Consider the following 14,664-nt stretch of genomic DNA (forward strand, 5'->3'; position numbering starts at 1 on the left):
CCAAAGTGCGCGTCCCTAGGCCCTGCGTCCTAAACGCACTGGAAGCCAAAATCACGTACTAGAAATGTATTGTGGAGGTCTCGGGACGCACTAAACCTATAAAGACCTATCGTGCGTACTGTGGGTACTGTGGATACTCTTTTCAGACTGTAATCGTCCATCAAGTATAGTGCAAGCACAAATACCAATTTCACGCAGAAACGATATGGAAAAGAATGTGTGTGTTCCATTCAACAAGGTATAGTCGAACTGTCCTCTTCAAATATTCTGAAGGATTCGAGATAACAATGCGTTATAGGAACAGAGCGGGTGTGGGGACCAATGACTCTTGGGACCCTCTAAAACTCCGTGTAGGGGGTCCATGGACCCTCTAAACATTAAAAGTGGGGGTCCCGGGACCCTCTAAACATTAAAAGTGGGGGTCCCGGGACCCTCTAAACATTAAAAGTGGGGGTCCCGGGACCCTCTAAACATTAAAAGTGGGGGTCCCGGGACCCTCTAAACATTAAAAGTGGGGGTCCCGGGACCCTCTAAACATTAAAAGTGGGGGTCCCGGGACCCTCTAAACATTAAAAGTGGGGGTCCCGGGACCCTCTAGGACGGGCGTCCGTGGAGGGATCTGACTAAGGGGAACACTACATTGCTTCCCGTCGAACAATCATGTCAGACATCGCATAATATGTCCATGTAGGCATGTACACGAAATGAGATCATCCTTCTTCTTGGGGCTCGTACTTAAAACCCCACAACCTTACAGCGTTCTAATAGACTTCCATGAAAGCTTTTGACATAATTATTAAGGCGGAGACAGACGCACAACACAAAACCATGTTTTCGACAAAAACACCATCTCAAAACGTCGGGGAAACACATGTTTTTAAAGAGGGGATGTCACACGCGAAACACACAGATGAAGCGCGGTGCGTGTTTTCACAGAAATATCGGTCAGTGTCAGCTTGACCCGTCCAGCTATCGCCCTGTGTTTGGGTTTGTAAACAACACGGCTGGCAGTGCCCACTGATACGGTCAGTGTCCACTGATACGGTCAGTGTCAGCTTGACCCGTCCTGCTACCGCGCTGTGTTTGGGTTTGTAAACAACACGGCTGGCAGCGCCCACTGATATTATTGCCTCTCTTCAATCGTGACAGGCTCCATAGACTCTAGATTCATTGGTCCGATACTACCCTGAATCGGTACCACATCTGAGTCTGCCATTTTTTTTCTATCTCCCGGCGTGGTGCCGGAAACCGAGTCACGTGAGTTGATCGTCCGCGTTCATTGGATGACTACCAAAACATGTTTTCAGATTTTAGAGCATGCTCTAAAACCCAAAACACGATGCAAAAACACAAAAGTGTTTTCTGAAACGCGTTTTGGGGGATGTCACACGGGAAACACGCTGTTTTGTGTTTGTTTTGAAAGGAAACACTGTTTTGTGTTGTGCGTCTGACATGGGCTTTAGTTAACTTGCGGGACCTGATGTGAGCCTAACCGAGGACCACGCTTTTCTGTCCTTAGAATGACCAAACTTATTTCGTAAGAGCGTTGCAGTTTTTGACTCCTTGCATGCAAGTCAATGAAACTTGGTATTGTTTCCAAGATATGGCCAGGTGTTTACATGGGACAAGGCCACACCTCCCTTGTATGAGTTTTTTGTGTTAAAGAAATGAATTCATAAACAAGCAGTCAGGCTTCGCACAGGAAGAATTGAGACTGTTGTTTTGTGATGTGCATGTGCTATTGGGGGGGGGGGGGGGGGGGTGGTGGTTTTACGCCATATAAAAGTTTGGGCAAATCTGAAAAAGTTAGCAGAACTGTTTACACGGGAAGAACGGTGCCTCTAAGAGTGTTACTTCAAGATGCGTTACAAAAAGAGAAGAAGATTAGAACAAATTTATTGTGGGGCGAGTGCAGTTTGTGTGTGTGAATTTACGAATGAATACGAATACGAATAAACTTTATTGTCACAAAATATATTATCTATATATATATATACGACTAGTGTCTGTCTGTCTCTCTGTGTGTCTGTCTGTGTGTGTGTGTGTGTGTGTGTGTGTGGTTGTGCGCGATGCACGGCCAAAGTTCTCGATGGATCTGCTTCAAATTTGGTGGGCATATTCAGGTAGACCCGGGACAGGACACAACCTGGTCGATATTTCAACACGTGCTCTCAGCACGCAGCGCTGAACCGATTTTGGTTCCACCTCAGCTACCCGGGCCCCCATACCGACACACCAAAGCCGCTACACCACATCACAACGCCAAAGTTCTCGGTGGATCTTTTTCAAATTTGGACACCGTATTCAGCTACACCCCGGACACAATATCATCGATGAGATATTTCAACACGTGCTCTCAGCGCGCAGCGCTGAACCGATTTTGGTTTTTGTGTTCATTTCACCATTATAAGTAACTCTTCCTTATCTTCTCCAGGTTTTCAGTGTTTACCTCCCTTCCTTCGTATGGTGCACTATAGTATGAGTGGGGCATCTTCGGATATTCCCGGCGTTCTGTTACTATTTTTAGAAGGTCACCGCAGTGTCCAGAACGTAAATTGGACCCGTAAATTATCCTCACTGTAAAAGTGCAAAGGTCGAATCAATTTATAGCCACGCGAAAAATACACTGTCATCTATCTCTCTATATATACGGCTTCTCTGTGTTTGTGTGTGGGCGTGTGTGTGTGTGTGTGTGTCTCTCTATGTGGGCAACACCTGGGGATTGTTCAGTTCTGTTTGTGATGTGGTCTGGCGGCTTTTGTGTATTTGTATGTACTGGCCTTCCTTTGAGAAGCCATAACAGTTCAAAAGGGCTTAGAGATAACCTCTAAATTGCTCAATCCTGTTTGAGTGGAGTTCGCCTCCAAAGGTGATTAACACGGTTACATTCGTCGACAAGGATGGGACTCGGTATGGTCAGGAATGGCATTATGGCCACTGAATCATTTTCGTGCAGTTCCCATTCCACGAATCTGGGAGGGACCTAAGCTTGGCGGGTCCATTGTTCGGACCCGGCGAAGCCGGCGTACGGCTCTAAGTACTTCTTCCCGGCGAAGCCGGCTACCCGGCGAAGCGGGTATTCATTCTAGTAATATATATGTTGTGTGTGTGTGTGTGTGTGTGTGTGTGTGTGAGGGTGTGTGTGTGTGTGTGTGTGTGTGTGTTTGTGAATTGAAAAGTGTGTGTGTGTGGGGGGGGGGGGGGGGGGTGTCTGTGAATTGAAAAGTGTATTGAAAATGTTTAAAGCGGGGGGAAGTGCGCCTTCTATATTCCTAGAATTCTTGGTCAAATAGTTTGAAATAGCTATTGTCATCTCCGCTGCATTTGTATTTACAACAACGAGTCTGTCTTTACATACACAATTATGTTCTATTCTATTTTGTAATGCAGAAATATGTCCATAGATTTCCCACGCACGAACTGTGTAGTGAGGCCGGAAGTTGATTCAAAGAGGACCGTAGTTCCTTAATGGAGCGTCTGAAGAAAAAATACATTGACCAGTAGTGGTTGTAAAATTAAAGGCACAGTCCTTCCCATGTAAGTGATTCGTCTCCAAATCTCAGATCTGGCCAGGGTTTTACATGAGACAAGGCCATACCTCCCCTCAGACACATACCTCAACTCATCACCCTGACTGCTTTCTGTGCATAGCTGGACTTTTTTGTACGAAATTTTGCGTGTTAAAGATAGTTTTTTTTGGGACAAAAATAAATTAATAAGCAAACATTCCAGCTTCGCACAGGAATGAGTGAGGCTGTTGTTTTATGGTGTGCATATCCACGTGGAGGGATTGTTTTAGACGGGCGCAGTGGCGCAGAGGTAAGACTTCGGCCTCCTAATCGGGAGGTCGTGAGTTCGAATCCCGGTCGCTTCCGCCTGGTAGGTTTAGGGTGGAGATTTTTCCTATCTCCCAAGTCAAGGTTTGTACAGACCTGCTAGTGCTTTATTCCCCTTCGTGGGTACACGTAAGCACAAGACCAAGTGCACACGGAAACGATCTTGTAATCCATGTCGGAGTTCGGTGGGTTATAGAAACACAAAAATACCCAGCATGCCTACCCAACGAAAGCGGAGTGAAGCTGACTATGCTCTCAGAGTATAGTGTGGGGAAACCAAATGGGCAAACAAGCTCACCAGAATTTCTGGATCGCTGAAGAAGAAGGAGGGTTTGTTTTACCCAATATAACATTTTGCGCATATCTGAAAAAGTTAACAGAACTGTTTACATGAGAAGGACTGTGCCTTTAAGAATGTTACCACACGACACTTAAAAAAAAGATTAGAAACATAGTTATTATTGGGCGAGTGCAGTTTGTCTCAAAATTGAAAATTGTCTCACAACGAAATGCTTTGGACTTATATGGTTCAATAAGTGTCTGAAACGACAAGACAATTCAACATATTTCAGCAGTTCAGTCCACACAGTACAGCGGTTAAGATGGTTCCGTGGTACATTCGAGTAATAGGGGCCTACTATTTTTGTATTTTTTTTGCGTTTGTCCAAAATGCAAGGCATAGCACGTGCAGACATAATGACGTCAGTCTGGAGACAAGACAAGAATCCAAAAAAAGAAATGTCATCAGCTGTGTCGTCATTTCATGCTGCTTCCGTTCGCACATGCGCACTTGCTTGCTTCAGATATACTGCCGGGTGTTTCCAGTTTTCGCTTGATGTTGAACGTAGCACATGTCATCTTGAACCCACTTATACTTTTACTTCAGGATCGGCGGTCGAGAGAATAGAATCCACGACTCGTTCTGCAATCCATTTTTTAACAGACCCAGGTGAGTATCATCTGTCTAGAGAAGCGAAAAGTTTATTTTCAGGAATTGTTAATTACATGTACCGTTATCCGGGTCTCGTTGACAGATGTATGTGTCAACTGATCCAGGCCGTAAGCCATCTGTCAGCCAGAGTTGTTTCTGCGAATAGTTAGAATTTGTTGCTGAATGTTGTGTGTAACTCACACGAGTTTACCTTACCTTACCGTACCTTACGTTATATTACCTTACTTATATTGCTGTACCTTACCTTATCTTAAGAAAAGCTAATAGCTGGACCGACAGGAAAGTGTCAAAGTGTGTATAAAGGTTAAACATTTGAACGATGAAATGTGTTTGGATCATGACCAACCTATTATTAAAAAAACATTCTGTTAGTGTTATTGTGGCAGGGTGACGCAGTATTCCTCCTTGTCACAGGCAGTTGCTCTGCATTGATGGAGTTGTCTCCCTGCCAAAGAGTGAGCTATTTATAGTAGGTCGCCGTTTTTGGTACGTTGGAAAACAGCGCACCAGTGGATGTGAAGAAGCTGTTTGTGATGTGGTCTGGCTGCAGTTGTCACCTTGTATGCTCTTGCCAACCTCTGTGTACCCATGGCAGTTTTAATTCTTCTTTACACCCCCGGTATAGGGGTGTGTATAGGATTCGGTCGATGTGTTTGTTTGTGTGTTTGTGTTCGCATATAGATCTCAAGAATGAACGGACCGATCGTCACCAAACTTGGTGAACAGGTTCTATACATACCTGAGACGGTCCTTACAAAAATTGGGACCAGTCAAACACACGGTTAGGGAGTTATTGGTGGATTAAGATTCTACAAGGACTTATAGAGGGACATATTAATGGTCAAAGGGAAATAACCATTCTCACTGCCACCAACTTGTTATTTCCCTTTGACCAACGGGGGTGTTTTTCGTACCTCGGAGGAATTTCTTGTTTTCTTCTTCTTCTTCTTCTTCTTCTTCTTCTTCTGCGTTCGTGGGATGAAACTCCCACGTACACTCGTGTTTTTTGCACGAGTGGAATTTTACGTGTATGAGTGACCGTTTTTACTCTGCCATTTAGGCAGCCACACGCCGCTTTCGGAGGAAGCATGCTGGGTATGTTCGTGTTTCTATAACCCTACGAACTCTGACATGGATTACAGGATTTTTTCCGTGCGCACTTGGTCTTGTGCATGCGTGTGCACACGAAGGGGGATAAGCCACTAGCAGGTCTGCACATAAGTTGACCTGGGAGATCGGAACAATCTCCACACTTAACCCACCAGGCGGCCGCGGCCGGGATTCGAACTCACGACCTCCCGATTAACAGGCCGACGTCTTACCACCCCGCCACAGCGCCCGTCAGTTTTAATACGAAAGTCGATACACGAAAGTTGGAACTTCCGCGCAGAAGAGCTTGTCCACAGCAATCGTTATCCTAATTATTTTAATCTAATTAGTAAGTAAAGTTACGGAGCACTTTTGAATTTGCATTGCAGCTATAAAAAATAACCCAGCGAATGTGCCTTGGACTTCTCAGGTTAAATTCGCCAGAAAACGTAGCAAAAAGACTTCTTCACTGCAAATATCTTTCAGGTTATGATATTTGTGTCCGTTGGTATTTAGGCTACGCCACTTGGAAACAAAAATGTAATAGAAGTTAAACACACATCAATGGCATAAGAGACAACAAAATATTTACTTAGAAAAAGACTGTGCTTGGTTTGCCTTGAAACATATATGTGTTGCACTCAAGGAATGAAATGGTATTATTAATAAAACACAGTTAAAAGAGAGTATCTGAGCTTGTCAATGAATCACTGTGAGGGTGTGTGTGTGTGTGTGTGTGTGTGTGTGTGTGTGTGTGTGTGTGTGTGTGTGTGTGCGTGTGTGTGTGTGTGTGTGTATGTGTGTGTGTGTGTGTGTGTGTAACGGGGGGTAGTTAAAGTGCACAGTTACTTTTTAATTAATAGTGCTTTCGTATTCAACCCCTTACCCTACCGCCCCCCCCCCCCCCCCCCCCCCCCCTCCCCGCCTAATCATACCTTGGTCCTGCATTCGTCCATAAGCCGAGGTCCTCAGATTCAGAAATACCCCAGTCGATCATAAGTCAATGGGCAATTACTTGATCTTTTTGTCACTTAAGGGTATCTCCTTTCACGTTGTTCTTGTTTGTCCTTGTGACAAAGGGACCGTGTCGGATGGAGGAAAACGCACATTAATTGCTCATTAATTGTTCCCAAGCAAACGATCACTTGGGGAGGGGGGGGGGGGGGTTCTGATAAGTGGTTATAGAATTATGCCTCCGGCAATAATGATTTTAGATGTTTGGTCACAAACGTTTCATCTGGAAGTACTTTTGATAGCGACTAGGTGTTCTTGTGTGTGCAACGACAAGCAATATGACGAATTTCATACGTTCTGCGCATTGGAAACAAGCATAACTCGGGCTGTAAGACTTAAGAACCGAACATATGTAAAGAACAGCCTGACGTTTCTTCGATTCGTTGCATGAAAACCAACAATCAACTAGGAGATAGACAATCTTGGGATAACAGAAAGGCTCCAGTCCGAACGATTAAAACAGAGACAAAAATGAAAGATACAAAATCACAGGATAAAAGACAACGCATCCGATCTGACTTATTTCAACCGAGACTATAAATAATACGACATACAACAACTCAGGAAAAAAGACAAAAGCTACAGAAAAATTCAGATACAAGATGTACTCCTCGGTGATTTTGCTTGTCTCAGTCTTGTATTCTCGCGTTTGTATGACTTTTTCTTCACAACTGGACGATGCTATTTTCTATCACTGGACACAAATCGGATCGCAAAATCAAAAAGTTGTGTCTTCAGTCAAAACGGTCGCCGGTGTATCTGTCATCCGATGTGCTGTGTACTGTGGACAAGGGAACCAGATGTGTGAGCGGTTCTCCTATGATAAGAATCTTAAGTGTTGTTACCTGAGTCCTCAGCTTGTAAACAGTGGATCGGACAGTGGATCTCAAGTTCACTTCTACAAACATGGAGGTGAGTGTGCTCTGTCTGTCCGTCTAACAGTCTGTCTGCTTCTCTCTCTCTCTCTCTCTCTCTCTCTCTCTCTCTCTCTCTCTCTCTCTCTCTCTCTCTATTATTACATGTATTATGTGGAATTTATGTTGCGATTTTTCATCATCATCATCATCATCATCATCATCATCATCATCATCATCATCACCATCATAATCATCTTCATCATTATCATTTACACCATAATATTATAATAACTGTAGGCATTAGTGTCAACGTTGGTATCGTGTGAATTTTACCGTCGATCACTTGACATGTGTAACCTCAATTAACATGTTGCATGTTTCGCTTCCGATTTGTATGTTGCTTACTTTGTCATTTTGTTGTTCGTGTTTATTTGCTTGTTTGCTTACTTGTCTATTGTTTGCTGGTTCGTTCGTTTAATTTGTTTACTTGTCATGTTGTTTTACTTGTTTATCCTTTATTAGACATTTGTATTAGAAATAAGGACTGGTTGTAAGAAAAGGCGTCGCCTTAAACCTCTATCCTTGAAAAATAAAGTTCCATCATCATCATCATCATCTCTCTCTCTCTCCTCTCTCTCTCTCTCTCTCTCTCTCTCTCTCTCTCTCTCTTTTTATCGTTTGAATTTCGCTTGGGTGAACAGCTCAGATCATGGGTAATTTTAACACCTTCACATTTAAATGCTTATTTTATAGCCATCCATTGAATTGAGAAGAAAACAAAGCATACTAAACTGCTAAGCATGAATCAAACAATAAGAAAATAAAAAGAACCAACAGCATCGTTTTGTATGTGTGGGTAGTAAACACGTTTTATTTACAAAACACGGCGGAAAATGGCGACAAATTTGTTGCACAGCGACAGGTCACTTTCTTCAACCAAGGCCAGTACTTTCATACATGACAAAGGAAAGCAAATATGGCCTGAATAATAAAGTTATAGTGTTCCTTTGCGTGTCTGAGTGATAAACTGTTTTAACCAACTATCTTCTGAAACGTAATTGCACTCAGCAGATTTGTCTTCCGCTCATAACTTTCGTGTCACATGGTCTTTGCGACAAACAGATAGATCGCATTCTCGCAGAAAATCATTGACAACACAGACCAGTCATTTTTAGCATTGCATTTGGGAAGGGCTACTATTATAGTGTGTTTTAAGAAAGAAAAACATTACAGTATCGGCAGAACACGACCAAATGAGTTTTCGTGTCACAGCGTTATGGGCGTGAGATTGTATTCTCACACTGTAGCAAAATCATTGACAACACAGACAAGTCAGTTTTAGCATAGACATTGGGAAAGGCTACTATTATAGTGTGTTTTAGGAAAGAAAAACATTATAGTATCAGCAGAACACGACCAAATCATGACAAATGAGTTTGCGTTTTGGGCGTTATGGGCGTTTTTTCACACTGCAGATCATATCTCAAAAACTACGGAGTGGATCTTTATGAAATTTGATATGGATATTTTTGACTGGATTTTCTCATAGAAGGTTTTTCCGTTTATTGATAGGACAGTTTGATGACGTCATATTTTACCGTTTGCCAAAAGGTCGAGGCAGCACTTTCACAGTTACAGTTTTTCATCAATTTGATCGAATTTCTTATCACACAATCTCAGATCTAGGCCGGATTATGGGATTGCATTTCAGTTTGGTCACTTAAAGTTTTGTTATTGAAATGTTTGTTCGAAATATGTCATTTTTTCAAATTTTTAAAAACTAATATTTGAAACAAAAAATTTATATTGGTGTATTCCCTATTGCGTCCTGTATCTAAAACTATATGGTTTTGTTGTTTTGTATTGATAATTATGCTTAAAAATGAAGAAAACCGATAAATGACCACTATCTTTATTTATGAAAAAAAGACACTTAAAAACAACTTCTATCTATTCCTTACCATTTTCTGATTCCAAATATATATAGTTTCATGGTGTTTGACGTTGAAAATAGGCTAAAACTTAACAAACTCGGATCGTTGAATGGAAATTATACTTCCAAGCTCCGTGCAGCTGACAACATGATAAAAACACGTCATTTCAAGTGTGGAACACGCTCATGACGTCATACTGAAAGGTGATGAATTATGGCTTCACCTTGCGATGTTTCATTTCAAACATGGTAACATTTTTAAAGGGGTTTCTTTCTCAGATTTCTGTTTGCCCTATGTCTGTCTCTCTATGTCTCCGTCTGTCTGACTGATTCAATTAAATGTGTAATTACTTAGTTTTGCAAAAGTCAAACTAAGTAGGATATACCTAATTGATTCAGGTCTCTAAATTCTTATTGTAAAATTGTGAGTTTTATTCAAAACAAATTTAATTGGTGTTTTAAACTCAATAATGGGGCATGCAGTGATGAGTAGAAGAATGTGTGCTTACGAGCAGAAAAAGCCCATCAAAGTCAAGAATCGTGTTTTTCTTTTTCTGTTTTCACCTTGTAGCTTCATACAGACACTAAGCAACAGTGTAGTTCCACTTCCAGTGCAATATCTTGTACTTTAATTTTGACCATCTGTGTAACACTTTATTGACCCATGATCTGAGCTGTTCACTTGGACAAATCTTACGTCCACTTTCACGTGCATATCAACATAAAACAGCACTGCTGGAAGTGTCTTCATCGGACAATAAGTCACAGCTAGTTGGTGCTATGACAACTCAATGTTGAATCAAATTTCATGTTGAGAGTGTCAAAGAAAATGGAAAAAACCCGAAACCTAGCTGCTTTACCATGATTTTAAGTTATTTTCAAAAGGAATCACAGATGGACTCTTGGCACTATGAAAAAAACACACACGTGATTCAGAGTAGATTCCACCAATTACAATGGCCATAAATACCCTTTTTCACAGACACAAAAAACAATATGAACACAGCCGCACCTCTAGAGCTGACCACCGTCGGCCAAAGTCCCACAGGCGTCACCAATGTTGAGGAGACGACACACGCAAACAGTCCAGGTCACAGCACCAGGATTGAAGACACCACCTACGCAAGCAGTCTAGAACACACCACCGGGTTTGAAGACACCACCAACGCAAGCAGTCCAGAAGACACCACCGAGTTTGAAGACACCACCTTCGCAAGCAGCCCAGAACACACCACCGAGTTTGAAGACACCACCTACGCAAGCAGCCCAGAAGATATCACATACGCACAAGGACCCACCACCTGGTTTGAAGAAACCACGCACGCAAGCAGTCCAGAAGAGACTACACAGTTTGAAGAAACCACTACTGCTGAAACCCTGGGAACGACTGCGCTCAACCACATTGCTGTACCATGCACTGGTTTCCCAGAATACTGGTTTCTGCCCGGGGGTGAGGACACCTGCGTCAGGATCTTTGACACGGACAGGCTGGAGTGGACGGTTGGATATTTTCTTTCTTCTTCCTGTTAATTTAATACTGTTGGTGAGTGAGTGAGTGAGTGAGTGAGTGGGCGAGTGGTGAGTGTGTGGGTGAGTGAGTGAAGGAGTGAGTGAGTGAGCGAGTGGGTGTGTGAGCAAGGGGGTGGGTTAGTGAGATAGTGGGCAAGTTAGTGGGTGAGTGAGAGCGTGAATGGGCGAGCGAACGAGTGAGCGATAAAGTGAGTGAGTGAGCGAGTGGGTCAGTGAATGAGCGGATGAGTGAGTGAGTCGGTAAGTGAGTGAGCGAGTGGGTAAGATAAATGAGTGAGTGAGCGAGTGGGTGAGTAAGCCAGTGAGTGAGTGCGTGAGTGAGTGTATAAGTGAAGGGGGTGAGGGGTGAGTGAGGTGTTTAGGAAGGTAGAATTCCAATTATCTAGAAAGGCAACATCTTCTTTATGTTCTGGTTTTGTAATATTGTTGTTAAATGAGTTAGTGTGTGAAGCAGTCAGACAGCCAATCAGTTACATGTAGTTAGTCACTTAGTTATGAAGGCAAGGTTCTACCATAGATACCGAGACTCAAGTCATACATGTCATGAAATGTATATCTTTGTTTAACTTTTTATCAGGATACCCGTACTGTGTGTGATGGGGAAGGCGCCAGACTGCTGAGAATTGAAAATCCCTTGAAAAGAGATCGTTTTCGGGACGTCCTCTACGAGCTGGGTAAGCTCTGAACTTAATTGAGACCGATCGATGAATTATGTTCGTAACTGACGCTTGTGTCAGTCTGTGAAGTAGGGGGCCTAAGACATCATGACATTCTAACTCTGCATAGGAGGCAGCCAGGATGATGATTTTCAGATTTGTTTATGTCTAAGAGGAGGGATTGTTCTTTTCAGATGTAGAAGGCTGTGCAAATCTAAGATGGTAATCCCATTCGTTTACACGGGAAGGATGGCAACTTTCATGTGTTTTGAAATAAGAACATGATTGATTAAAGACATACAATATCGATTAAACATAACCAAGACGTCTCTTTTTGAATTTCTCGTTCGAAGTGAAATCTCTGATGGCAAAATTAAACCAAACAATGTTCGAATAGACGTCATAGCGTGAATAATGCCGTCACTTAACAATTATGTCTCTTCTTCTTCATGGCTCCCGAAAAAAGTGACAAAGAATTCCGAGAACAAATATCACCTCGGTGACTTGAACAACACATCAGCAGTAGAAAATTAATCGTAAAGGCTGTCCTTATTTGAGCCCGAAATCGACTTCGCGAAATCTGTTTACCGAAAACTTAGTGTTAAAGCTTCGTGCGGCTAGCTTCGCGAAGTATAGCCTACTTCGAGTAGTTAAAAACGCCTAGTTAAGGACGCCTAGTTAAGGACAGGCTCAAGGTCACCACCAGGCTGTGCATGTATCGGTATCGTGTACACATTAACACAAATAACAATTCCACAGGCAAGGTTGGTGATGACTACTGGGTGGACGCCACAGACGCAGCGGTGGGGACGGTGTTCTACTGGGGTGATGGGACCCTGACGGAAGATGCCGTCAACCCCAGCCTCTTCATGGACGGACAGCCGGACAACGGAGGTGGTCAACCATGGACTGAGGACTGCCTGGTGCTGAGACAAGACTTATTTCTGATGGACGAACAATGCAACACGATTCACTTCTTCGTCTGTGAACGAGTGCTGCAGTTTTAGGCAACACCACCGGGTTGTTTTATTTATCCTAGAGGGACCGATATCCCACTTCTCTGTTTCTTGCCGCTTTGAATCTTGCACAGTCATGTTGAATATTCTTAAAGACAGTTTTTCCTTTTTCTTTTAGAGCATGTTTTCACGACGATTCGAACTTGTCACTGTTGTAGGGGAAGGGCTCCTAATATGGACCACTTTTTGTTTCATGCTGATAAATAGTTTGTTTTCTTGCAAAGAAGTTTCATTTTGTGTTTGGTAGTCCTTCTTTCTTAGGTTAACCGTTAGGCCTAATTAGAGTAAAGTAGCTTTGATACACATTCAGCAAAAATTAAATACAGAAAAAATCACAAAGGGTCCATATTAGGAGCCTGGGCGCCTAATATGGACCAGTGAAGCGGCCTTCACGAATCACTGTAAAAAGCCCCCTATATTTCAAAATAACATGATACAACTTAGTGTACAAGTCAGCCTAATTAAAATATGCTCTAGATTTATCTGTTTTGGGTTGATGAGAGCATTATTTGAAGCACACCAGGAAACTAAAGAAGCTTATCAAAAACAGAGTGAAAATAAGTGAAATTATCAACTTCCACGAAAAGAAGACTTTTCGTTGCATATTTTTTAAATCTCGAGGGCTAGTTATAGGTTAGTATTAGCAAGCTTCTTAATGAATTAATGAAAATAGCCTTTAGCTTTTATTTTCTTCGATTTGTTGAAGGTGGTCCATATTAGGGGACTCGCACATACTTTGAGATTTTGCTATTATTTTTTGTTTGCAGTAGAAACTCGGGGTCAACACTGCTAAAATGTAACAAATACGGTTTCAGCTGTCATATATAGCCATTTTTGTTTGATAAAAGCTTTGGCTGTAGACAGAAACGAGTCCGTTTTAGGCGGCAAATTTAGAGTGAACGCTGCCAAAAGGGAAAAAAGAGAAAAAGCCTAATGGTTTTGAGATTTCTGTTTCTGCAACTGTTTTGACATGTGCAAATTATCCAGAGAGGGTGAATACAGCGAATAAAACTTTTTTGAGCGCTCTAGCGCCGTTACTTTGTGGTGGTCCATATTAGGAGCCGGTCCATATTAGGAGCCCTTCCCCTACGTTATATGTCATATTCTGGTGTACGCTCAGCGTCAAGAGGCCAATCCGTTGTTTTCATACACGTGATCCACCGAGAATCTTTTACCAAAGCTTCGTGCAGCAAGCGTCGTGAAGTGGACTTCGCGACGTCGACTTCGCCCAATTAGTAGGGGAAGGGCCCCGAATATGGACCACGTTTTGTTTCATGCTGACAACTGGCTTGTTTTCTCGCGAAGAAGTGTCATATTGTGCTCGGTAGTTGTTCTCTCTTCCGTTAACAGTTATTTCTAATTAGAGGGCAGTAGCTTTGATAGAAATTCAGCAACAAGTTCACAACTGGTCCATATTACGAGACTGGGCGCCAAATATGGACCCGTGAAGAGGCCATAAGTAATCACTATAAAGAGCCAACTATAACTTCAAAATAACATGATAACTCAGAGTGCGAGTCAGACTGATTCAAATATGCATCAGACTTTTATTGTTTTAGTTCGATGAAAACATAATCTGAAGCGCGACAAGAAACCAAAGAAACAAATTTATTGAAATAATCAAACTGCACGTTAAGAAACTTGTTGGAAACCTTTTTTCAAAGCTTGAGGCCGGGCTACTAGTTGGTTATTTTCAGGAATTTTCGTAATGGATAATCAAAACCAGTCTATATTGTTTTGTACTTGTTGTTGTTGTTGAAGGTGGTCCACATTAGGGGACA

General features: G+C 42.4%; 1 protein-coding gene across 1 annotated transcript; it reads left to right on the forward strand.

Moving 5' to 3' along the window:
* The first annotated feature begins 10,568 nt into the window (after window positions 1–10,568).
* On the forward strand, window positions 10,569–13,312 carry LOC138963603 (uncharacterized). Its single transcript, XM_070335454.1, has 3 exons — window positions 10,569–11,181; window positions 11,789–11,885; window positions 12,627–13,312. The coding sequence occupies exons 1-3, from the start codon at window positions 10,678–10,680 to the stop codon at window positions 12,872–12,874; spliced, it is 849 nt and encodes a 282-aa protein (XP_070191555.1). The 5' UTR covers window positions 10,569–10,677; the 3' UTR covers window positions 12,875–13,312.
* The last annotated feature ends 1,352 nt before the right edge of the window (window positions 13,313–14,664 follow it).

The sequence above is a fragment of the Littorina saxatilis genome, linkage group LG4, assembly GCF_037325665.1.
Source record: "Littorina saxatilis isolate snail1 linkage group LG4, US_GU_Lsax_2.0, whole genome shotgun sequence".
Classification (NCBI taxonomy): domain Eukaryota; kingdom Metazoa; phylum Mollusca; class Gastropoda; order Littorinimorpha; family Littorinidae; genus Littorina; species Littorina saxatilis.

Excerpts from the sequence above, each read along its gene's own strand:
- LOC138963603 (XM_070335454.1), top strand. The coding sequence starts at position 10,678 with ATGAACACAGCCGCACCTCTAGAGCTGACCACCGTCGGCCAAAGTCCC. Across the intron at positions 11,182-11,788 it reads CGGACAGGCTGGAGTGGACG|GATACCCGTACTGTGTGTGA; the intron begins GTTGGATATTTT and ends ACTTTTTATCAG. Across the intron at positions 11,886-12,626 it reads GGACGTCCTCTACGAGCTGG|GCAAGGTTGGTGATGACTAC; the intron begins GTAAGCTCTGAA and ends ACAATTCCACAG.